The following is a 26,779-nucleotide window of genomic DNA, read 5'->3' on the forward strand; positions in this document are numbered from 1 at the left end:
GCCTTCGGTGATTCTGAATAGACCTGACATGCGCGCGCAAGCACACACACACACACACACACACACACACACACACACACACACACACACACACACACACACACACACACACGCACATGCACAGTTGAATTGCTATGCTGTTTGCTCATTTTTCAGATCAGAACAGCCTATGTTTAATGTAAGATTGTACTGCTCTTTGTGCCGATGTGAAACACTCATCATTATAATTTCAGTCATTCCATGCCATTTGTGGCTCAGTAAATACAATCTATTAATTTCTGAATTTACCATGACAGTGACTGCCCTGCAGGAGTCAAATTTATTTTACTTTGTGGTTGGTGGTGCAGGTAAATGCTAATTAAGTCATTAGACTAATCATGAACTGCATCTATGAAGTTATAGGCTACACCTGTGTGCAGGTTTAATGGATCTGGGCTCTTTCTCAGTATGTGCTGTTGTGCTCTCTTGTATTCTTCTTAATTATGAATTATGAATACTAAGTGTGATTTGAAAACATATACATATGAAATAAGGATCCAATATGTTTATCTGTCAGCCAATAATACAGCAGATAGTGAGTTGTGTGATTTAATGGGAAGCCTCACATTTCAATGAATATGACCTATTGTGTTTTCTTAATTTAAAGTCTCTACGAAAAGTTGCACCCTTAAAAGCTCAAGTTTAGAAGAGAACATCTCTTCCCATCAGGTACTCAGGGGTTTAACGTGTTTGGTTTTGTTAAAATGGACTCTGGTGTGTTTGCCCATGTAGTGCCATTTGTTTGTTGCTGGTGTGGACTTAACAACCACATTAGGACGCCTCCTTTCAGGCGGTCTCGGTCCAGTTGTTGGCTTCCAAGCAGACTCTGATGCGGTTCGTTGGTGGTCTGAAAGTAAATGAGGAAGCAAACCACAGGATTTTATGATAATAGATAAGTAATTTAGGATCATTAATTTTTAAGCTAAACTATATATATGGCTGATTGCAAACTGTTCAGGAAGGGATGTATAGGTATGCAAATCATTTGGTCAAAAGCAATTAAAACTGCAGTGTGTTGTGCTTGTGTCCTACTCTGTGTACTTTGGCAGTATTCATAACATGTGATTTGCAGGCAAATTATACTAATATTGCTCTTAATCAGTAATTTCTTTGTGAGCTCTTTGTGACAACAGATAACATAATTAAACATAAGAAGCACTTAGGTTTGTAAAAAGCCACTCTGAACACGAACTGGACCAGAACTGAAAGGCAACATTAATTTTTCTCTTAGTCCGGACCAAATGAATACTCAAAAACTCAGTTAATCTGCTTCACTGGGACTGTGTGAGTGTGGTTTGATCATATTTGATTGCCAGTGCCCCACCAACATAAATAAATACACCACAACTGTGATCAGATCTAGCCAAATCCTGATTTGTGCTCTGAAGCATGTGACATCATCTTTTTCCAAATGAGCCCTGTCCTCTTCAAACCAGTAAGAAAAGTACAGACAAAAACACTAATACAGAAATCTCTCAATTGAAACAAAACTGACTTCCAACTTTGGCAGAAAATGTTGTGTTTGGTCCTTTGCTCATAGTAAGAAAACAACTGACACAATAGGTTTTCAGTGCCTTTAAAAGGAGTGTTGTTTTTGCACAGATGCTATCCACAAAAAAACAGATTTTTTATGTACTTGGGAAAACAGGCAAAGCTAATAAATAAGATTGTAATTTTTTTTTAAGATGATTTTTTGGGCTTTCCACCTTTAATTTGACAGGACAACTAGGTAAGAAAGGGGGAGGACATGCAGGAAATCATCACAGGTCGGAGTCAAACCCTGGACCTCTGCGTCGAGGCATAAACCTCTCAGTATATGTGCGCCTGCTCTACCCACTGAGTCAACCCGGCCACATAAGATTGTAATATTGAGTGTCTGTCATACAGCACAGGTGTAACTAATAAAATGACAAATGCTAAATAGAATTGTTAATGTTACGAGTTACACCTGTGTGCTTCCATGTCAAAAGGTCTGCCATGAAACAGGCCTGTTAAATGAGATACAAAACAAGATCCCCTCCCTTGCAGTGGCCCAATGCAAAAAAATAAATGATTAATTAATCTGGGCTCCTCATATATAGCTATACAGTGATTAAATACAGGCTGTTAATCACATTAAATACAAAAATGACTTAAAAGAAAGTAGCCAGCTGGAGAGGAGTCAGTTGTCACCGATCTGGCTGACAGTTGGTGCTTGTGGAAAAAACGGTTTCTTGTGAGAGGAGGTATCAAGAAGTGGATTTCATATTGCCAATTAAACAGCTTTGAGTAAAACAAAGTAAATCTGACGTTTGGATGGAAAAAATAGACCAGATCAAACAAGAGGGGTTGCAAACTCTTTCAGAAACCATATTTTAAGCATATAGTGCATGCTATATGCTCATTACAGCATAGTTTGATGAAGTAGGGTATTAATACAAGCAGACCCTTCAGAATATAAACTTAGCACAAAAAGTAAGGAAATTTGTGTTTGGTAGATTATTTCTCTGTGGTAACAATGCTTTTTGACAATAAATCTTATACCGTTGAAAAACCTGTTTAGTTCCCTTTCAAATGGTGCCCCATTTGTAAGGAACATGCATTTGTGGGATGAGCAGCAGCGCTGAGTATGTGGGTTGCGCCCATGAAAAATTTGCCAAATCTTCTCTGCCAATGCCAAACAGCTTATTCTGCCATTGACTTGTTTGGTGTTTGGTGGATTGGATGATTGAAGTTTGAAGAAACAAGACATATTGGCAATTTAACAATTCATTAATTTCACAAACAGGAGCCTCAGTATCATGTGGAAGAACCATACACAGCCACAACAGCCTGGCACCTCCTCCTCATGCTGGTCACCAGCCTGGTCACACACTGCTGTGGGATGGCATCCCATTCTTCAACCAGCATTTGTCGCAAGTCAGCCAACGTGATTGTGTTGGTCACTCTGGCACTTCCATTCCATCCTCTCCACTCCCACATTCTGGAGGTAGTCTCTGATAAACCCCACCCTGTGGGGGCGAGCGTTGTCATCTTGGAGGATAGAGTTCGGTCTCAGACTGTGGAGATATGGGATTGCCACTGGTTGCAGAATCTCATCTCTATATCTCTCTGCATTGAGATTGCCTCCAATGATGACAAGCCTCGTTTTCCCCCACAGGGCGGGTTTATCAGAGACTACCTCCAGAATGTGGGAGTGGAGAGGATGGAATGGCCTGCCAGCAGTCCTGACCTCAACCCCATTGAACATTGTGGGATCAGCTTGGGCATGCTGTTCGTGCCAGAGTGACCAACACAATCACGTTGGCTGACTTGTGACAAATGCTGGTTGAAGAATGGGATGCCATCCCACAGCAGTGTGTGAAAAGGCTGGTGACCAGCATGAGGAGGAGGTGCCAGGCTGTTGTGGCTGTGTATGGTTCTTCCACACGCTACTGAGGCTCCTGTTTGTGAAATGAATGAATTGTTAAATTGCCAATATGTCTTGTTTCTTCAAACTTCAATCATCCAATCCACCAAACACCAAATGAGTCAATGGCAGAAGCTGTTTGGCATTGGCAGAGAAGATTTGGCAAATGTTTCATGGGCGCAACCCACATACTCAGCGCTGCTGCTCATCCCACAAATGCATGTTCCTTACAAATGGGGCACCACTTGAAAGGGAACTAAACAGGCTTTCCAACGGTATAAGATTTATTGCCAAAAAGCATTGTTACTACATAGAAATAATCTACCAAACACAAATTTCCTTACTTTTTGTGCTAAGTTTAGTAAACACAGAACAGTATACACATGACATAACCAAGTCTCACTGTGAAACACCCCTGATAAAGTGAGGCACTCTTAACCAATGGTTGAAATAGAAATTATTTTATTTATAATTCAATGATGATTATATTAGCCTAAATTACATGCAAATACCAGAAAAAGAAAAAAAGTCCAGGCCTTCAGAGATTCCAAACATGACAGCCATTTCTGATACAACATGGGGGGCAGAGCACAAAGCCGCTTTGAACACCAAATTAGTGTTTTACAATTTTCTCTTTTTCCATCCACAGGTGTCTCATGACTTTGCCATCAATTTCAACCCAGAGGATGATGAATGTGAAGGTAAGGAACGGCTTTGTATACCAGTTTCCCTGAAAAGTGCATCTCTATGCTGATGATAGTAGAGTTTGCATCTGTAATCTGACAACACAGCTGCTAAACTATCAGTATTACTCAGCAGGTCCCTTATCACATATTTCAGATAAATGAATACATGACAGATCATTTTCATACAGTCCAAAAGTAAAGAAAAAACAACTCCTCTGTACCGATTTTTGTGAGCATTTCTGTGTGCATCTTTTCTAAAATATTAATATTAATATTAATATTAATATTAATATTAATAACTTTATTTGTATAGAACCTTTAAAAATGTTAGTTTACAAAGTGCTTTGACAGAGGAAACAAAAGCACATTTAAACCAATACACATACATATATATACTGTACACATCATTGTAATAGTGAAAACAGAAGTTGGGACACTTTAAAGGACAGAAAAAATGACAACTCAATAAACCAATTTAAATTAATTAATAATAATGACAATGAAAAAGATAATAAAAAGACGGAATCACATAAAAGCAAGTCTATAAAATATGTTTTAAGAAGTGATTTAAAAGAAGTCACTGATTCAGCAGTTTATCTCTGGGAAAGTCATTCCAAAGCTGAGGTGCCCTAATGGAGAATGCATTATCACCTCTGGTTTTGAGCCTCGATTTTGGAATGGTTAGAAGGGCCCCGCCCGAGGATCTAAGGCTGCTAACAGGCTCGTATGGGGTCAGCATTTCTAGGATGTAGTTGGGGCTAGACCCTGACGAGCTTGTGATTAATCATATCTTAAAATCTATTTTTAAACGGCCAGGGAGCCAAATAAGTGTAGCTAGGATAGGAGTAGTCTTGCTTTGCCAGACCTCCTCCAAAGTGCGCTGAAGGAGGGTCTGGCTACTCCACATAGCATTCGGGGATGGGAGGAAAACGTGCTATGGTTTAATGGCATTTCTTTCAACCAATTAGAATCGTCATGGGCGCTGCAAAATAGTTGTGCGAGAGAAAACTCAGATTGGACAGAGAGTCAACCAACCATTCCAATTTACCATGCAGAGATCTGAGGAGCAGTCAACAACAGTCCTCGTAAATCCACCAGAGTTTAAAATTCCAACACAAAGAAAGTGGAAGGAAACGTAAAATACATGCATCCGGCGGAATTTCCTGCAGCACCAGAGCAATCCCGGAAGTGGAACGCGAAGGATATAGACTAGGATAGGAGTGATGTGATGTCATCTGTTAAAACCGGTGAGAAGCCTTGCTGCTAAGTTCTGGGCCAGCTGGAGGCGGGATTTATGGTTGATGCCAGTTAGAAGAGAATTGCAGTAGTCTATAGACGGGAAAATATGAGGGCATGAACTAGTCTTTTACTTACTTATGAGTCATAGTAGTGGTGGAAAAGTATTCAGATCTTTTACTTAAGTTACTACAGTGTAAAAATACTCAAGTAAAAGTACTGCATTCAAAATATTACTTAAGTAAAAGCACAAAAGTATCAGCATCAAAATATGCTTAAAGTACCAAAAGTAAAAATACTAATTTTGCAGAGTGACCCATTTCAGAATAATATATATATATTGCTGATTTATATTTTGTATTAATAATAAAAATCTGCAAAGTAACTAAAGTTATCAAATAAATGTAAAAACTACAATATTTGACATAGTGGAGTAGAAGTATGAAGTAGCATAAAATGGAAATACTCAAGTAAAGTACAAGTACCTAATAATTGTACTTGAGTAAATGTGCTTAGGCACATTCCACCATTGCTTTATGGATTTCATAATTGATTGGTTGTTAAAATTCAAATGAACAAGCCAAAATCTAAAACTTTGCTTCTTTCAGAGGATTTAACTTTTCTAACTTGTGTTAGGCAGAACACATATTAAGGTACTGTATATTGTATAATTCTCGAGACTGCAATAAATAATTCATCCGACTGTACCTTTTAATTTACAGTCGCTTGTTTAATGACAAGTGTAGATAACTGTTTCCCTCATTTTGCTCTGTGCTCTTTTTGATCAGAGATCCAAGGAGTGGTTGAGGCGTACCAGAACTGCCTTCCTAAGATCCAATTGTATGGCCCAACCAATGTTTCTCCCATCATTAACAGGATAGCCAAGCTGGCAGCAGGCGACGGCATCATTAAAGATGCTTCTGTGAGTGTCTCTTTATTAGAAATATATGAATGTAATACAGGCTTTGCTGTTGTACATCCCACTGAGTTCCTAGAGTGAGTAGCCTCTGGTTCACCTCACTGTTTACAGTAATGATGCCCTATGGGGCAAAAGGAAGAAGGTGCCCGTTATACAACAAATTAGGAGTGAAGTCATACAGTGCCGTATTGTTGGTATATTTGTTACACATATTTCCATATCATTGACCCTTTTTTGTGTTAGAAATTACCTCATGAACTACTGTTAAAATGCAATGTAACACAAGTGGCTAAGAGAGTCACTCTGCTCCTTGTCTTTCCTTGATATCCCATTGGGAGAAAGAAAGAACACAAGTCTTTTATATATTTAGTATCTGAAATTACCCAGCGACTGCACATACATTGTGTTCTAAACTATTACACTCTTGTAATTGCACTGACCTTTATGTAATTATTTACTCCTCAATGTTAGTCCTTCTTTTGATCAGTAAATGAGCTGCAGTAAACAATTAAGCTTACATGGCACACATTAGACATGCACACATATATAAACAATAACACATAAACACACAATAACGGTACCAACAAACTAACCACTAACCATGGGACCAATCAGAAATGATTACAGTATTCTGTGCCATGTTAATATTCTTGTAATTCTTGTATTTTCATGTTATACTGTTCAGTGGGCACATGAAAAAAATAATGTCAACGTCTCTGCTGTTTGAGATGTAGTTATGTCAAGTTATGTCTTTTGTTTTTAATATGCTTTTTATCTATTCTTGAACACCGTGTTTTTTTGTGTAACACTATTAAAAGTACCACACACATATACACTTATCTACTCAGTGGAGGCTCTAAAATGATACAAGACGGCATGAAAAGCCTACTTTCAGACCACAACACACACAGAGAGGTGTTCTTGCTTATAACCACACATAATTGTTAAGATGGGTTAATAAACACTGAAAGCTCTTATCTTCTTCCAGCGATACCACATCCTGCTCATCCTCACAGATGGTGTAGTGACAGACATGGCAGACACGCGCGAAGCTATTGTACGAGCGTCCTACCAGCCTCTCTCCATAATCATTGTTGGTGTGGGCAATGCAGACTTCACAGACATGCAGATTTTGGATGGAGATGACGGAGTCCTACGCTCACCGAAGGGCGAGCCAGTCCTCAGGGACATTGTGCAGTTCGTGCCCTTCAGAGACTTCAAAACGGTCAGTTTTTCTCTCCGTCTGTCAATCTGCACTTGTTGACTTTCAGCCTGAACCCCACTCCTTCTGACGGCTGTGCTAGTGATACAAAATTCTTTTTACATAACCGCCCCCTCCTTTCTTATTCAAAAGAGCAGACAGGAAGCTTTTGCTTGCTTTGCCAGTGCCACAGATGGACATCATGGACTGGAGGAAATCCAGAAATTTCCTCAAACAACAATGTATTCTTGCATTTAGCAGCATTTCAGCTGTACAATTATGCTGTCTGTTGTTGACTAGATGTATAATGTTATAAACATGGAACATTTCCCAAAATGTGCGATATATACAGTAATATATATTTACTAGGGGTGTGCATCTCTCCCTTAAAAGACGATCCGATACATACACATGGGCTACGAACGGTTCAGGGACAATACATATTCAATGTTGAATCAATTTGGTGCGATTCAATGAGATATGATTAAATCTGATACAGTAGATACAGTTAATATTCGTTTAATGTTAACACATTCATTTTCCATTATACATTTAAATAAGCCAATTCTATAAAATGTTACTTTATGGCATGGGGAAAAAATGGAAGACAAACGTATCATTTCAGAACTACATGTCTTGTGTTTATTCATAGACACATACTGTACCGATTGTACTGTATGATTGTACTGTAGTTACAGGCTGTTTTTACTGCACTCGCAACTCTCGTTGTTACCTCATCGCGAGACGCTGTTGAGATGTGCGCGCACAGACATGCACACACACTCGTCTCTTTCAACGGCATTGCACACACAGCAGACGCTGAAGTTGGAATGACAGCAAAGCTTTAGTCAACCGATTCGTTGCAATGTAGAATCGGGCCATCGGCCGATTCCTGGTCCATTTAGCTCGATCCAGTAGTCCATATATCAGTGTGCTCGTATCTGTGATAATACAACCGGATACCGATTTGTATCAGTGAATCTTTACACCCCTAATATTTACTATATACAGATGGGTGGCAAATTAAAAATAAACTGAGTAAATGAGTGGAGAAACCTAACAAATGCAGACACTTTCATACAGGAAACAAGGTGATAAAAGGTGAGGGGACGAGTATGAAAATGATGTGAATCGTATGATCTTCACAGTCACCAGATCTTAAACCAATTAAACATCTTTGGGAGATTTTGAACAGATGCATTGCACAATGATTCCCACCACCATCATCAGAACACCAAATAGAGGAATATGTGGTGTTCATCTCTCCAATAGAGTTACAGTCTTAGAGAATCTATGCAGTCTGGAAGCTGGTGGCCCAATATCTTCAGACACCTATGTTGTTTTTTTCTTTAGGTTGTCACCCAACTGTATAGTTAACCTGATATTATTCACCAAGAGTTTGAGGAAACACTTACATTGAATATAATCAAAATCATAAGTGCAAAATTAACAATTGCAACCCCCTTTTTCACAAAGTGATGTGTCCAGACTTGTCACATAAATTGTTAGAAATCTATTGCGCAGGCCTGCATATGTGTAATGAATAATACCATCTAATGAGTTTTATGCTACTGAAAATTACTGTTACTCTCTAATACAATGTCTGACACTGACCTACCTCTATTAATTTGTCTGAAACAAAGAAAGTAGTTCTCAAACACACCATCGGTATTTCCCTGATCAGGAAAAAAACGTAAAAGCTTTACTGGAAAATGTTTCTCGAGTCGATATTTTGACAACTCCAGCTGTTCTCTGTCTCTATTGCAGGCTTCACCTGCAGCACTGGCCAAATGTGTTCTGGCAGAGGTGCCCAAGCAAGTAGTAGAGTACTACAGCCATAAGGCCATCTGCCCTATGAGTCCTATGAGGGACTTACTGACCCCCATCCTCAGCCCTGTCGCCACCACCCCAACAGAATAATCACCCATCTTGCTCTTGGGACCAAGCTTTGACCACAGCACCAGTTCAGCAGACTAAGAGGGAGAAAGAACGCGTGCCTCGCGATTTCGGACTGAATGACTGAAGAGAATATCTTTCTAGATGTGTTGTTACTCATTTATTTCATTCTTCACACCTATCAAAGTGTTTACACAAGGACAGTACGACAGACTGTGAGTTACTTTTTTCTGCTCAGTGGATCCAGCGCTTCTCCCTGGCTGTGCAAATCATGATTATCCAGCTGTTTAAGCATCATGAGTCCTGGGGGATTGTGTTATTTTTTTCCCCCCTAATTTTTATGCATGCAGGCCAATCCCTCATTGCTGATCCATCGATCAGATAAAGGCTTATTATTCCTCACTGCCCATGAAATTCAGCAGCTCAACTATGTCTATTATGTTACTGTTTTCCTTATCTCTTATCTTTAGATCATTTTGAAGATGTACTGTGCAGTACCATATGTCACAATCAAAATTAGATTGCTCAACCTGAAAATACTGACAATACTTAATCCAGATGTTATAGATGAATCACAGGAAGTATAAAGAAGGGATGCTGCATTCAGCCCTAATATTACATTGACCTTGCCTCATGTACCTAAGTCTGTCTGTCTGCAGATCACTATTTCAAATCAACCTACCATGAACTGACATAGGAACGGACTAGTGGCAAATCATCAATTAGCTATAATCTATTGCTAAAATTAAAAGCGCTGTTCCAAAGTGCACCAGCCATTCTCAACAAACCAAAAAATGTCCTGTCTGCAACAGCATGAACCATGAATGACACCTCCCCTACCTAGCAAATACAAAAGCAAGCAGTGCTTACTGTGTTTGGCAGTTAGCAGGTGAAGGTTGCTAAATTAGTGTTTTGTGTAAAATAATTAGCTTATCCCTAAGTATTTTGGCCTTCTTAAAAACCAGGTGAGAAAACAGAAGCAGTGAAAAATCTTTGTTTAGTTCTAAAGTGTCACCCCTTCAGACCTGTTTAGCTTGTACATCTGTGAAACTGCAGGTGACATAACTTTAGCAATGTGTGATATTTGCTTTAGCTTGGGCTCTTTGTATGCTTCTTTCAGTTACAACAGTGAGCTAATAAGTCACAGCAAGACAGAAAATACAGTCAGCTCATCAGTTGACAAGTTGACGTATGTGTTTGGGTTTCTGTGCAGCAACAAAAGTTGCAAAGAGCAAAGCCCAAATAACATTTTTCTCCATGAAAAGATGAGCGATCACACACTATTTTTATTCTTTTGTCAGGTGGCTATGGTATAAACTGTGAAAATCATGCTTAATGTAAGGCGAATACTTTCCTTTTGAATTGTTCGTTATTGTTGTCATTCCTAAACCAGCCGTCATGCATTCTTCACGTTTCTGCAGTGTGTTTAATTATTTTTTCTGCTGCTTTTTATATGCAATACAGTAGTTCTACTGCTGAGCGCACAGTTAGATCCAACGAAAACACAGAGCCGATCACAGTGAGTGCTGTAAAAACACACAGTCATGTTCATATAAACCAGCTCTGGAATGTGTTATATCAGTTACATTTACATCTGAATATTACAAATCTGAAAAAGGTATCATTATTACCAGATTTCTGATTCCAGAAGTTCTTACCATAAAATTAGTATTAAAGGTTTGCTCATCATTGCACATGTGCATCTCCAGAACAAACTGTTTTGTGAGTCTATTCTTTTTTATATTATCTATTGTTAATTTTATTCTATTGAGCTTTACCATACTTATCATATTCAAAAAGATAAAACCTTCACTTACCTTGCCGGGGCTGTGTCAGATTTTTGTCATAGTGTTTAGAGTGCAGACTGTAACAAGTGAGCTGTGTCATGTTTTGGCCTCAGTATTTCCCAAAGGAACATATTAATGCTGCATCAGTTTCAGTAGCATTACAGCTGAAACTGACTGACGTGTTCCTATTGTGCTGTAAATACCATTTGGAATATCAGCATCTAAACAAACAAGAAAGGAGAGATGCTGTGTTCAAGTCACATGTTACATTACATTACATTTTCAAGGAGTAGTGAAAAAGTCAACTGAACAAGAAAGTAAAAGATTTGAAAATACTTTTTCATTACTTATGCAAGGAACCTTGACATGTTTCCTTAGCTTTATGAAGCAAATTTGCCAAAATACAGATGATTTTACCTCAAAAGTACTCTGTGACTGGACAATTTATTTATCAAGCATCATTAAGAGCATAAATGAAGAAAAAAACATTTTTGAGGTTTGAATTAAATATAAATCCCACAAAGTCTCTCTCAGAGCTAAAGAAATTCTTTTCTGTAGTGGATCATTTTCTTGCCCTTCCCTTGGTTTTGGATTGTGTTAAAGAAGTACAATGTGGACCGTTTAGATCCAAAGAAAGTGTATGTCCCCTAAAAGTAGAACATTTTGTGAATAAAGCAAAATAATTGTTTCTCATAATAAAAGCCTGACTGAAAAGCATCAGCGTAGTTCACCATACAGTAAAAACCCTGATACTGTTTTGTTTGGCCTGACAGTTGATTGCTGCCTCTTCTAGTAATGACTCTATAGTTGGTATATTTGCTTATTCTTTTTACATTTATCTTATATGGTGTATCTGTGCTCTGAATGACTCTGAATGGTGACTAATTCACTTAGCCTAAAGCCATTTAATGCACTGGAAGAATATCCAGTCCTTACAGCTACTTTAACATACACATATCCAGCCACATGCATTAATCTGACTTTGATTTGTCCTCAAGAGCTTCACCAGCCCTCCCCAGATACAGACTATTGGCTTCTCATGAATGCACCTAAAGACAGCTGTAGCTCTGTTGTTGGCTGCTCTCTGAAATCCTTTGAAGATCACAACAACTGAGGATTCTTCTGTCACTGTGGATCACAGGATGAGGCCGATTGATTTAGCAGGTCGAGATATGGAGCCATACTCAGTATCTTGAATGCAAATGATGCTGGAGGACTTTCTTAGTCTCACGACTGAAGTTATAAGTGGCCTTATAGGTCTCTTGGTTCACAAAAGATTTACAAAACAAAAAACATGACCAAAAAGTTGCCATTCTTAAATGGTAATGTGATTACCATCATAACAAAAACTAAAGCATATATCTATGACACCAGCTTTGTGCTTTCCCACAAACCTTTAGTGGCTACCTATTCTGACTAAATAAGGCAGGAGGTGCAGATATCAGCCAATATTACTGTTCCTTAAGGGCAAACCGGCTCACATATTAATATCTAAAAGGCATCAGCACTTCTTTTTTCCCTATTACCTGTAACACCTTATTGCTACTTTGCCTCAGGTTATGAGCTGCACCAGCTCAAATGGTTCATTACCCTGTACTCTTAACATTTTTATGAGATGGGATTTAACAATTGACCTCAGAATATACACAATCTTTTTCCTTTATCTAAGTATTTTTTTTAATTGTTTTCATTAGTTTTGGTTATCAAATAAGTAATTAAAAAAATGCCAAAATACGTGTTTTCTTGGTTAAAACATTGATAGAATGAGCCATGCATACTGTATGTGTCATGCTCTTCTGGGGTTACCTGAATTACGAAATGTATTAGATGTTTAATGGTAATAGATGTTAAACAGTGATGTATGGGTCTTTTTTTTTTTAATTCTTTATCTTTTTCATTCAGTGACAAGTTTCATTGCAATTAATCATGTATGAAGTATTACAATAATATCATTGTGTGCCTGTAGCTAGCTGAACCCTACCTAGATTCATGTTTTAATGAGAAACCATCATTTGTGCCACAGTGGTGCAACAACAGTGAGCTGAATCACTGGAGACAATAGTTAATGTGGCCATCTTGCACTGCGGATAAAAAAAAAAACTGGGAAGAATTTACTGCTTATTTCCCCTTATCTATACTGGCACCATTGTCTGATAAAATTAACAAGTCATAGGTTTTACACCACACTGATTAAACTGAAATTTTCATAGACAATCTCTCTCTCTTTCACCCATCCACTGCTAATCAGGACAAGGTTTACAGCCCATAACCCTAATATGCAACTAGTGTAACTGCAGGCCGTGTCGGTGAGAAGCAACCCATGCATCATTAGTGAAATAATTGATTTATTAAAAAGGAAGAAAGGGATTTATTGCATGCTTACTTTTATTGCTGTGCTGTGCAGTCATTCCTTTGGGTCTTATGATATGCTAATATGCAAGGCTGCATTTGCACAAATCTCTGTTCTTGTAGTTTAGGCTCTCTGTCTTGCAGTTAGGTAAATAAATCACATAATTTAACTGAAACTGTCTCTGTGATTTTGTCAGAGATTACATATTACATCTGTCTGCTTTTGTCATCCAGTTTCCCGTGATCCCACTCACTCATGTCACATTTTCTCATTGTTCACCGCTGCACAGGAGGGATGAATAGAAATGAGAGACTGATTTTGATGTGCTTGATGAAATGTAGGTTATGCTATTGTACACATTTGCCTTGTGTGGTTTTGCTGCGGATGCTGTGAGCACGTATTGCATGGGAAGAGGGACTGAGCCTACTCTTTAATTCCATCAGACAGCTCCTTTCATTTAACGGCTATTGTTAAGAGCACTGAATAATGGTTGTTACCATGGTGACACCTACTTGTGGGGAGACTTAGACCTTCATTTTTGTCAGATTCAGGGACAAAGATGCAGGATGTGGTGAGGGCTCTGGGAGGAGGCCATACGCACATTATTATGAAAACAATGAGGCTTTGATTGTGAAAGCTGCTGTCTTTCGCAAGGGTGAATGTCCAGCAGGACTGTGAGGTGAGCTGATCAACATATAGAAACTTCCTTACTCTCCCTGGCTGCTTTTGTGCCTGGCCAACTGATTTATGGGCATAATTAAATAACACTCACCACCATTGAACATTCACTGGCAATGAAACAGCAGGCTTGCACCCTGGGACAATGTGCTGTTGTTTAGTGGAATCAGCTCATTGCCTCAATGTTATCAGATTACCTCTAATGCCTTTAAATACAGCTGGGCATCCCTAACACTGGAATGGCTGGGAGGTCTAGCTGGAGGCAAAGTAAACCGGAAAAGACAGGGGATTCATTGGTTTTATTCTCCATGGTGGCCTAATGCCTGCCTGTAATGAGGAAATGACTAATAAAAGATGGAGAATGGGAAATCTCAGCAGCTTTTCCTTCCCCAATGGGAACAGCACACACCTTTGAACTTGTTCCAGCTCTGATGTTGTCTCTCTGTTGTACTGTATAGCACATACATGTAGCCTATATATACATTCATACACACAATAACAGACTTTGAAGAATGAAGTTGAGAATACATCCCAAATAAATAATGATGCATTTGTGACAAGCGTAGTGCACCGTTTTAGCTATGCAGCACATTATGAAAAGGAAATGCAAAAATTATAATATTCTGGTACTTTCAAATAATGCAATGTTCCAAGTCACCAGCATCTTTCTCAGCACCCTTGGTCAATCAAGCATGCAGAAAGCTTAACTGGAGTGAGTCTATTGAAAGATGTCTATAGATGAGTCATATATAAACTCAAGGCTCACACACTGCTAAAGAAGATGAGAAGCAATAGATTGACAGAAGGGACTGTAGTTGTAGTTGAGTTAAGTTGACCTTCTGGGAAAATTTAGCACCATCAAGCAATGCCATATCATAGCCTTGCATTGTGTCTCACCTGCTATCTCACTCTCCTGCTCCCTTATGCGTTCCATCCACATCCTCTCTCAATCACACACACACACTCTCTCACACACACACACACACACACACACACACACACACACACACAAACACACACACACACACACACACATTTAAATTATTACATTCATTTTGTGATTCAACTTAGTGATTGGCACTGTTTGTGAAAGAACAAAACAAAAACCTCACTGTCAGCATTCAATATAAGTTTTCTCATAACATGAGTTTATAAGTACATTTCCTCAACATAATATTGGAGGAAATTAAAAACAAGACTTAGAGTCTACAGCCATGCTAGCGGCTCTGTGAGACTGCACTTTGGCACAGCGGTGCTTTGAGATAAATGCTATCATTAGCATGATAATATGCTCACAATTACAATGCTAACATATGGATTTTTAGCAAGTATACTATATTCAGCATAGTGTGTTAGCATGCTAAAAATGCTAATTAACACTAAACAGAAACTATAGCTGAGGCTGATGGGAATGTCATTAGTTTTGGAGGTATTTGGTCATTCACAAAATTCAATTTTGACCTGATGATGGAGTAGGACAAAAACGTTATGGGATCACCATCAAATAGTCAAGATTTTTTTTGTCATTAATTAATTAATTGTCCAGTTTGAGTTGTATTAGTGTTTGTGTATTTTGCATTTAGTTGTATTGGTAGAGGTGTTGTATGTTATTATTTGCATGGTTTTGTGGATTTGCTGTGTTTTGTTCATTGTATGTTGGACTGGGAATCAAGGTGATGACAAGCAGCTGTGATTGACTGGACCACACCCCCTCCGTAGCTTAAGAGTGGACACATGATAGTGTGCTGTGCTTGTTAAAGGTTGATGTGGGCAGCAATATGCCACTGCAGCGTCTAGTCTGCTGTAAATCCAAAGAAGAAGAAGAAAGGTTGACGTGAGACAGGTGCAGACAGAAAAAGGGAAAAGAATCACAGGTGTGACCTACTGGAGGAGACTTTTGTTTTTAGTACTTTTCATGCTGTGCAGTAGTAAACTGTTTTATTTTAAATAAATGATTTAAGAGTCATCCTGTGGAATATCAATTTTTTTAACAGTGGAAATACTTTTTTGCTGGTAAAACAGGAACTCACACCGCCGTGTGACATATATACAGTATAATCTGCTTGTAAATTCCCTACAGCGACCATATGCACCTAGCAGAAAGTCAAACTGTCCGTGAATCTGTAAACATGTAGATATCACCATTGAATTTTTCATTTAATGTCAAAATGTGAACAGGGCAAGATTCAAGAGGGACACTACAATGTGAATTAGTGTCAGTGTATTTAACAAGGAGGGTCTCTACGAAGAGGAAACTACCACTTTCTCTGGAAGTGGGCTTACTGCACAATTAGTACCATTCTTTTCAGACTGCGGGACAGTGTGACTTTGTGCCTCATTCCAGGTCTCCTCTGTCTATGTCTCTGACACCCACAGATACTGTAATTTAATTAGGCTGGACTGCTCTTGATTGTCCACAGCAGTGTTCAGTCCCTGCTTCATCAACCTCCTTCTATAACTGCACAACTTCGTCTGTGTGGGCCTTGTGTCCCTTGAATGATATGAAATTAAACAACTGACCCACATGTGGGAATCTTTCATGCAGCTGAGCCAAATAACCTGGTTGTAATTAGTAGGCTACAGAGAGAGAGCATCCGGGAGTTGGATTAGCCATTCATATGGCAACATTTTCTGGGTTTCACTCATAGCAGCAGTCCTCTTCTCCAATTTCTTATGCAACAAAGCAGCCAGAACAACATCTTCTTTGTTGAGTTTTGTTTAATTTTAAGACAATATTCAAGGCATTTTTACCGTGGTTTTACTGGCCTATGTGTTGCCTGTTCAGTCTCATTGCTCAGGGTAGCAGCTTGCCAACTTTCTGGCTGACAATCCCAATACAAAGCTGTTATACAAAAAGTATTATACAAAAATTATGTTTAAATTGCCAAATCTGTGTCCTTTAACGATGCTTTAATGTGTATCAGTGTCTTAATTTAGTGTGTAAAAAGCTATGGATTTCAGCCTGTATATGTTGTACAAATACTAGGGGTTGTGACAACATTTGTGGCACAGGACAAACACAAACAACACAAATACTTATACTACACAAATGTAATATTAAAACTCGTTTTAAAAAAAATAATTTAGTTGTTTTTTTTTCTCCTTTGTGGAATAGTGTGTGGCTAGTGTTGAGCCTGCAGGCCCCTGCAGTAAAATGAATGCAATATATAGTATAATAATAAATGAGGGAAAAATCTGGCTCTTCAGTTGCTTAATGCTCCATTACATTCACCATCAACTCACTAATTACGTTGTCTGCTATTTGGTGCTAAGCACGTAGTGTACAGTAGAGATGTAACAGATAATGAAATTACTGTGAATTGTTTAGCGCTCTGTATGCTAGATGCCTGCGGCAGGGTCGGCATTAAACATTACTATTGTTGGTGTTAAACTGCTATGAGTCAAACATGTTGAGAATAACTGCTATGAATAATGATGTCATCCACAATATGTAGGCAGCCATGAGGATGCAGCACCCGCTGTATGAATCAATGAAGCAGAATAACCCGAATGAAAGTATAATAAATGAGGAGTAGAGGGGGCCAATTCTTCCCATATGAGATTCTCACAGTGCTGGCATTATGTCACAAGAATAATTCATACACTGAATAAAACGAGAGACACGTTACAATATTGGTGTGTAATATCTGTATGTAATGCAATGGCTGCTTTGGGATCGCTAAGGGATGAGGTTCATGCAAGTCGAAGGGAACAATGAGTCTTCCAAGATGATGATCGCCAATCATGTGTTAACCAGGTTAAATGAGCTTATGTACACACACACTAATCGTGGGAGTCGGCATTAGGATTGTACACGTGTGCACATTTTTCACAGTGACTATGATTAATTAAAAGGAACAGTGAGTTGGTGGTGCAGTTCAACATTAAGGTTTCATAAGTTCACTGAGTAAACTGTCATGCACAATTTTCACTCAAATGCTGTAACTTTGTATGTGATCTCCTATTGAACTAAAGATTTAGGTGGAATGAAATTACCTCATTACCTCATGCTGTGGCAAAACAAGACCTGAACATAAATAAAAAGTTATTTAATACCACTGGTTATATCCTCTATCTTTAGGTCTGACAGGTCCTTTGAATAAAAGAGAAATAGCAAATTTCCTACGCTCAAGAAATACCAGTTTTTTTCTAAGATAAGCAGAAAAGAGAAAGTAAATCACAACATTACATCACAAAATAATTCCTAGAAATGGACATGATAATTTGATATCTAACAGTGTAGGATGCAGAGATAATTTTTCTTTTTAGCAGAAAGAGGAACTAACAGTCACAAATTGGATGAATAATATATAGTGTGCTGTAACTAATTCCCCTGCAGTCCAGTCAAAGTCTGTTTTTAGAGGCAGATGGTGACATGTTCTTTTTAAAGGAAAGACACATTTATACATCTGAGTCAAGTGTAACAGTAATGTTGTGAGTCAACTCCAAAATTGTCATAACTATGTGCTGTGTTATGATATCAGTCTAGTAAAGGGGTCTTCAACATTTTTTAGGCCAAGGACCCCTAACCTGAAAGAGAGACGAGCAGGGACCTCCTACTACATATATTGTATAAAATTGAGTTGCATAATAAACTGGGCCTACAATAACATATCGGTAGGCCTAAAGCCTATATACATACCATTTTTATGGTGCCTTACAATACTAAGCTATTAAAATAATAATTATTTACATATTCATGTTACATGTTTTATTGTCAAACATACATGTGGAAGGCACAGTGAATCCATAAGCTTACCTGTATCTGTGGATGGCTACCATAGTGGCTACCTTACAGGCCAGTAAGCGTATCATCAATGTTGTTGAGGTTGTTGTTTTTCACAAATATGCTGATTTATCTTTGCTAATAATTTGATGGATTAATTTTATTATTTTCAGACATATTTTAATTTTTGAGGTAAAAAAAGTTCAAAAAATGTTTTAAACAATAATTTGGCAGCCCCCCCTGCAATGACTCCGAGGACCCCCTAGATCACTGGTCTGTCTTTAGAGAAGTGGGCGTGGTTCGCTGATGGATAGGGCCAGACTGACACGTTACATGAGGGTGTGTGGTGTGGCGTTTATAAATACACCTTTTAAAACCTGAACTACAACACGGAGAGCGGGTTCGCTGAGTCCTGACGCTGACGAAGGACACTGAAAAGCAGATCCGGAGTGGAGGTCACTCCCAATGGCGTGGTCACCAAAGCAAGCAGGCCCGGCTCAGGAGTGCGAGGCAACAAAACAACTTAGTTAAAGGCATACTATGTAACTTTTCCCTCTTGGAACTACAGCTTGCGCGTCCCGCCGCTTCGTTCCAACTACAGCCACGCAAGCTGACCTTTATGATGAACTATGCCTGCATTCTCTTTTACTGGCAGCTTTTGTGTAGGTATAATCTTTTGTGTAGGTAAAACCTTTAGTCCTGCTGTCACGTATTGTACTAATGAGATTTGATTAGTCGTCTGATTAACGGGGGACAGGTGTTGTTTATGCTGCACGTTCTAAAACCAACAATGAGACAAATGCTCCAACCAGACGGCTATTAATATTTATTTTGTGCTGTCCACAAGACAGAGCAGTCTGTCCTCACCAAGCACATCCATTGTGGGAGTAATGCATTACTGACATTTTTCCCTTAATGTCCCTGAGCAATGTGTGAGGGGAACTTCACAACAAGACATTTTCTTATAATGGCCACTGACGGTATCTGCCTCCAACTGCAAGCCAATGACAAAGGTGCCATCTATCAGAACTGACAAAGTTGATAAATACATCTGTCACTATTTTTCTGTGGAACAGACCAAATGATTGTGTCGCTATAAACCACTATTAACGTCACTCTATCACAGTAGATGCCAACAGTTTATTGCTGCGACAAATGTTATTTAAAAAAAAAACTGAAAGCAATAATGTGTCAGCACTTGTTTTCTTACAGTCTGAATTCCTCATTGAGAGGTATTACTACAGTATAATTTAGCAAATTCTATACTATACTTTTCTGATCAGTAACACAGCTGGCTGTCGGCTTTCAGCTGGCAGAAACCCAAATGGAAAAATATAGTCCTTGACAGCATCCGTGACACCAACATTAATGCTTTATTGTCCACTATTTGGTAAGACAGGTCAAGGGACCTCATTCAAGAAGAGTTTATTATACTAGAGCAGTTGCTAAGTACTGTAGTGGCTATTGGTAAGAATAGTGGAACCAGTTACACAGTGCTGCAGACACAAAATAGATGCTAGAGACCATCTTGCGATGGGATCACACCAGCCATAGTTTTGCTTTGCCAGACCTTCCTCTACAGCGCTGTGGAGGAGGGTCTGGCTAGACCACACAGCATTCCGGGATGGGAGAAAAACGTCCTGTGGTTTTTGGCATTTCTTTAAACCAATCACAATCGTCGTGGGCGGCGCTAAGCACCGGGAAAAACCACGATGCCACTGCAAAATAGCCTCGGGAAGGAACTTGTTTTGGTGGAACGTGTATGTTCAAAGGTTGTTTTAGTCGTGCAACAGAAAACTCAGATTGGACAGATAGTCTAGCTAGCTGTCTGGATTTACCCTGCAGAGATCTGAGGAGCAGTTAACCATAGTCCTCAGAAATCGACCAGAGTTTAAAATTCCAACACAAAGAAAGCGGAAGGTAACAGACATCCGGCTGAAAAGAGTGAAATCCAGCGGAATTTCCGACGGCAACGGAGCAATCCTGGAAGTGGAACATCGTGGATATAGACTACACCAGCCATGATGCCAAATTGGGCCAGGGGCATAAAGTGAGGGGGCCAATGGCCTCTTCCCCACTTCCTACCCTGCTACTTCCGGCGCCCTTGCTCTGACCACACCCATCTTTGAACGCCACCTTCATTTTGATCTCAACTACACACCTGTAGACTTTAATTCTTGCATCGTTGTGAAATTTTTTTTGCCGCAGACAGAAATATATATACCTAACAAAGTACACAAAACCGCTGTGGTAGTTTCCACTACAGTAGGTGTCTCTAGGACCACATTTTCCCATAACACAGAGACTCACAAGCTGAAAACAATACCAGCATTGCTGTCGCGGCTGGTAAGAAGGACAGGTCATGTAGCCAAGTATGAGGCCTTGCTTGGGTGAGGTTAGGATTTAAGGACACTTTAAAGGTACTCACTCTCCCGACTGCAATCGTCTACTTTCAAGACAAGCTGTAGCCAGGCCCCCAAAAACAGCGCTCAGCCTTTCTGCTGATTTTGTCCAGTGGCCACTGGCAGTATTGCAACGAAAAACAGAAAGAATGTTTCCCATAGGCCACCACTGTAAAAGAGACATCTGTTAAACTGTTGCCATGACACCTCGAACTGCAAACAAGGTGGGTTATGACTCTTTCTATTTTTTTAATCCATGGATTTTTTATATTTGAAAAACTCCCCTCAAGCCGAGAAAAGCAATTTAAAAACCTGTGACATCACCACAATGTAAAGTCTATATATATATATAAGAGAGGAACTTGTGGACGGGGCCAGCAGGACAAACTACTGTGCATATTCAGTGGGTCGCATATCACAGAAGTAAACCCGAAAGCTTAGAAACTTTTTTGGCGGATGCGCCACGGAGCAACTTTCATAGGAATGAGCGGGATTCTGCCATTAATATTGCATCCAGGACTTATAATGCATCCATGCAGCTCATCTCAAACAAGCCTTCCGACGCCAGCCACTCCCTCCTGTCCTGCAATAACCCCTTTCCCCAGTCATCTGACCTTCCCTGCCCACCTGCTCACCTGCTTACCATTTTTCCTAATCAGCCCAGTTGTAGATGTACCAGTTCATCTCCATGTGTACTCAATCAAGTGATATTGTCAAATTTGCTATGCTACATTGTTTCATGTACAGCCCTGTCCCCCCTAAAAATTACAAACACTAAAAAAACACAGCAGTCTAATCACTAATAGGTTTCTAATCAAAGTCTGCGTAGGGATGAGGTCAGGGTGGATGGATGGGTCAAACAAACACAGGACCAGGAGACCGCTGTTCGTGTCCCGTTTCTTCAAGAAATCACTGAAAATCTTAATTCTTTCTGTCTATCTGCATTTGGGTCCTTCCCTAGCTCAGACTCACAACCACATCCTGTTCATATGTGTGAACGGGGTTGTGTTTCAGTTGTAGAGGGATCTGACGTGTCTGTCTGCAGACGGTATCAAGTGGTGTCATTGACTGAAACTATAGAGGCAATATCTCACAGCATACGTGTGCTGTGCGGCTCATGTCCTTTCGGTTTTTTAAAGGACATCAGCAGAGTGCAGATAAATTGATTTTACCCTCATCATTTACTTGTGCAACTTTATGATACAGAAACCTGGAAAAGATGAGCTGTGTTGTGTGAGAAATAAAGGGAGGTCAGATAATGGAACTGTGTTTTACTTTTATGTCCCTCTATTAATCTCTCAGTGATAATGACTGTGATAACTAGACGCTATATAGAGATGAGATTCCTGGTATTAAGATGTTTGTTTTAATAACCCCGACAGAATGTCTTTAATTAAACTGGGCCACTAAAGTTAACCCTCTCTTTTCAGCAACGCTAATACAGATTTGTAATGCTAACAGTCATGAATTATCAGGGGACGAGTGGGTGACGCACAGAAATAATCCATTAGGAGCTTGATAATGGTTCTGTTGGTCCATTTAATGTTTGTCCATGTGTGTGTGGAAAAAATGAAAGCTTCATCTGGGACTGACTGTCTGTTGTGATTTAATAACATTATCCCTTGTGCCATCCCACATTAGCACTTATTGCCACAGTCATGTTTTTACTGTCTTAGTGTTTTGCAAGCACAAAATGTCCCGATGGGAGTGAAGTGCTCTGAGTCTCATTTTAATTATAGATTAATCTGGGGCCCATAATAAGCTTTGTCTCAACAAACAAGATTCAATTTCTCTTTGACCACTGTGGTATGGATGCTATAAATGTTAAATTGCCGTTATTGCCACAGCTTTGACTGCACAAACACTGAGACGTGATAATACACAAAATTGTACTCTATTATACACACACACACACACACACACACACACACACACACACACACATGTACACATACACGTTAGTTGTATGAAGTTAGTTGAGTTGAGAGACAGAGACAAATGGTCAAATAGAGTTGGCTACTAGTGTTGTTAGCAGGTGAGTTAAACCTCTCCAAATCTGTTTTTGAACACCTGTCAGAGATTTATATTGGTCCTGCTCTACAGTGTGTGTTTTCATCAGTATCGCCAAACGATTACTCACCAATCATCAACACATTGTATACTCAGCGATCTTTCTCCGCTTGGGCTCTTCCAAATGTGCCAATAAGCATGTAGGTTTATGTTCTCACCACCAGTTCTAATTATTTCAGCTTTGTTTCAGAGAAATCATGTTTTGTCCATCATTTCAGCAAGGCAGAAGTACTACAATACCCATGAGCTTTAGCCACTATTGCCATAGAGAAAAAGCCAGTCAGAAGTGAGAATCAGAGTGGTAGAACATTCAAAATGCTTTGTCGGTGCCGCTGAGAACAAAACACAGCGCTGAAGTCTCTTAGTTCACTTTCTGAAACGTCTCAATTTTTTTATCTGTGCATTATTGGATTAGACATCTGTGACTCAGGTTAACTGGTCCAGCAAGATATGAAGAAGAGAAGAAGAGAAGAAGACCAGATGTCCAGTTCCCCAATAACTTCCTGCAGCTCCTCCAGGTTGATTCAAATGTGATCCGAGTACACCACACTAGGGCTTCCCTTTTGTGTTTTTCTTGCTACAACTCTTTACCAGCTGCCTGAAACACTTCAACTGCCTTCAGTTAATGTGTTTCATTGAAGACAATTTATAGATCAAATTTCTGCTTACTCTGGACAACCAGAAGCAGTTGCAAAGGATTCCTTCTTATCTTAATGAGCTTGGAGATACAGATGAAACAGTGAACTAGTCAGCACTGAATTGCTGAGAGAGTACGTGTGGAATTTCTGCAATTCTATACTTCCTGGATAAAGCCTCTGTGCTTTGGTACTTACTCCCTGACCCACTCCATGAATGAATGAAAACAACCTTTACAAGCCTCTGACTTCCCCCATATGCCCGCTGTTATTTAATTTAAATTTCCTCAGAGCTCTCATTTCCCCTCACATGGAATCAGGTACAGCACTTTGAGTGGATGTGGTGAAACATCATCCCAAAGAAAAGGGGTTTTGATGACAAAATATGCACAACATTAAAGTGACATGATTTTTAAGGTAATTGTTCATCAGTCACAAAATGTTTAAAGGTGGGATTAAAAGTGAGATTGTCAAAGAGCATGTGATAAGCTTAAGGCTCAGCAAAACATTTCACAAACCATGACAGCTTTCTTCCAATGGTAAAACAGACCAACAGAATTTACGAGCAAGTGCTAATTTATAGAGCATTTGATTATTATGGATGCCAGTCTGTCTATCTAGGGAGCTAAATAAATTGCAATTTATTTTTCTTCAGTCGATCACTGTATTGGTCCAGTTCTTGATTTTTCCTATACTTCCTGGTCTGTACAAAAATCCACAGGTCTACTATGTGCTGAAGATCATGTGTGGAGCTAGCTCAATATGCCTTTACCCTGTCTGTTTTTGCTATCACTATTCCCCAGCTTGACTGCTTAGCTGATTTGGTGTCACTTTTAGTGGACAGACGGGCAATTCTTTGCAAGTGTGCGGGTGTTAAGCCACATTTATACCGTGCTGACCAAACAGCGGCCATCTGATACAACTATACATATTTGTTCTTGTTGTTTGTGTTGAGCATTTTGCCAGGACGCAAGCACACTAAATCTGAGTAAACAGCTTAAGTCCAACCCAAAAACTGGGCAATGACTGACAAAAACTGCACTGCTATAAACAGTGTCTGTGCGTCAGCTACACCAAGGGAATAGTCAACACTCAGCCTCAGTCAGTAAAGTGCATCAGACATCTTAAACCTCCTAGCCAAACAGCTTGGTGATGGTAAAAAGTCTGTTAACAGGTGACTTTGTGCTGGAAAGCTGTGGCTGTGGCTCCAGGCTTTGTCATCCACCTGAACTCACACAGAGGAGGCGTCTTCAGGGGTCTGAGTCAATGACCTCCACAGTTCACTCCCTGATAATTATAACAACAACAGCAACAACAAAAACAAAACGGCATGCAGTTGGCATAAAGCAGCACCATTATGTGAGACAACGGTGATCACTTTCTCTGTGTGTTATTCCATTTTCTGAGCTGCATTCAGGATATAACACAGTTAAATGGACTCATGTAACCAATTCACTTGGAAACAATATAATAGTTTATTAAAATGATCATATAACAGATACTGTGGTTCCAAGATAGATATTTATGTGAACATTTCTAATCACAGCACAGCTTTGACAGCCAACATCTTTTTGTTGTGAGACTTAACACTGCTTGGCAGAGGAGCAATATTATATTATTAAAATTCCTAATTAAAATATGTCTTGAACATTTGTGTTTTGTTTAGCAACACGGTGATGTGTGCTGATTGTTAACCTCTTGTTTTTCTACTAACTGTAAAGGTTTATAAGTGGAATAATGTTCCACACTGCATCACAGTGTCATTATGTATTTTTGTTGATCTTATATTTCATTTAGGCAATAACATGCTTACACCAAGTTAAATCATCAAACCATATACAACACAGTTTTCATGGTTGTGCTAATGCAAAAAAAAGGAAAACCAAAGATGTTTTGTGCATTATTTGACATATTTCTCTCTAAATCTTCACTGCATCTTAGGCATAATGTCTTTAATTAAAAATACTGTTCTGTTAACTTGAACAATGCCTTTCTGCACAACATGTGGACAACACACTACACTGGTAATATAACAAAAGGCTAAAAGCGACAGATGTTTCACAGTGATGGATTGCATATCTCAAGTTTCATGTCTCTGCAAATTGGTTTAGTGTGGTAGTGTGTTGAAATAGATAAAAGGCTCTGTGGAAAGTAGGAAATCAATGTAAGCCTCAAATGTGTTTTGTGCTTCATGGTCTAAAAAAGGTGAATTTATCCTTTGTTTTTTTCACTGGGTACGCAGCAGAGCATGTTATCCAACTGTATTTTTTAATATATATATATATATATTTATATAATTTGGCAGGCGGGTTGTTTAAGGTCAGGTATACGAGTCCCAGTGACAAAGCAGGAGCCAGCTGGGACAAGGTTGATCCTCGGTCAGAAAGATAACATTCAGCAACCTGCGGTGAATAATAAAACTTCACCGTGGAAAGTTTTCTAGAGGCCAATACATGTTCTGTAGTTGATATTGCCTGATGTCCATTGTTTAATATGAGGCACTAATGAACATCAGAATGAGCTCTGTGTTTGTTTGTTTGTTTGTTTGTTTGAAATTACTTGGTATTCATTTGTTCAACAAATCCTAAAAGCTCTGTACAACCGTGACATTCAGTGGTTTACCAGGAATTATTTTAAAATTGTCATATTTCAGCTCCTTTCAATCATGTGTCTGTCCTTCCTCTAAATCAGGGGTCACCAACCTTTTTGAAACTGAGAGCTACTTCATGGGTACTGAGTCATACGAAGGGCTACCAGTTTGATGCA

At 39.2% G+C, this 26,779-nt stretch overlaps 1 protein-coding gene and 1 long non-coding RNA gene across 3 annotated transcripts in view; both read left to right on the plus strand.

Moving 5' to 3' along the window:
- The window catches only part of cpne7 (copine VII), a 34,530-nt gene extending 20,853 nt beyond the window's left edge, over positions 1–13,677 (plus strand). For both annotated transcript variants that reach the window (XM_031276558.2, XM_031276557.2), the window contains exons 13-16: positions 4,077–4,128; positions 6,138–6,271; positions 7,257–7,493; positions 9,237–13,677. In XM_031276558.2, the coding sequence (XP_031132418.1) occupies positions 4,077–4,128; positions 6,138–6,271; positions 7,257–7,493; positions 9,237–9,389 (576 nt within the window). In that variant the 3' untranslated portion in view covers positions 9,390–13,677. The remainder of the gene's footprint in view (positions 1–4,076; positions 4,129–6,137; positions 6,272–7,256; positions 7,494–9,236) is intronic.
- Positions 13,678–15,403: 1,726 nt separating this feature from the next.
- On the plus strand, positions 15,404–24,122 carry LOC116067794. The gene is made up of 4 exons (XR_004109315.1): positions 15,404–15,616; positions 15,742–15,746; positions 21,275–21,278; positions 24,110–24,122. It is a non-coding gene; the product is annotated as an uncharacterized LOC116067794 (long non-coding RNA).
- The last annotated feature ends 2,657 nt before the right edge of the window (positions 24,123–26,779 follow it).

The sequence above is a fragment of the Sander lucioperca genome, chromosome 3, assembly GCF_008315115.2.
Source record: "Sander lucioperca isolate FBNREF2018 chromosome 3, SLUC_FBN_1.2, whole genome shotgun sequence".
In the NCBI taxonomy this organism is placed as follows: Eukaryota; Metazoa; Chordata; class Actinopteri; order Perciformes; family Percidae; genus Sander; species Sander lucioperca.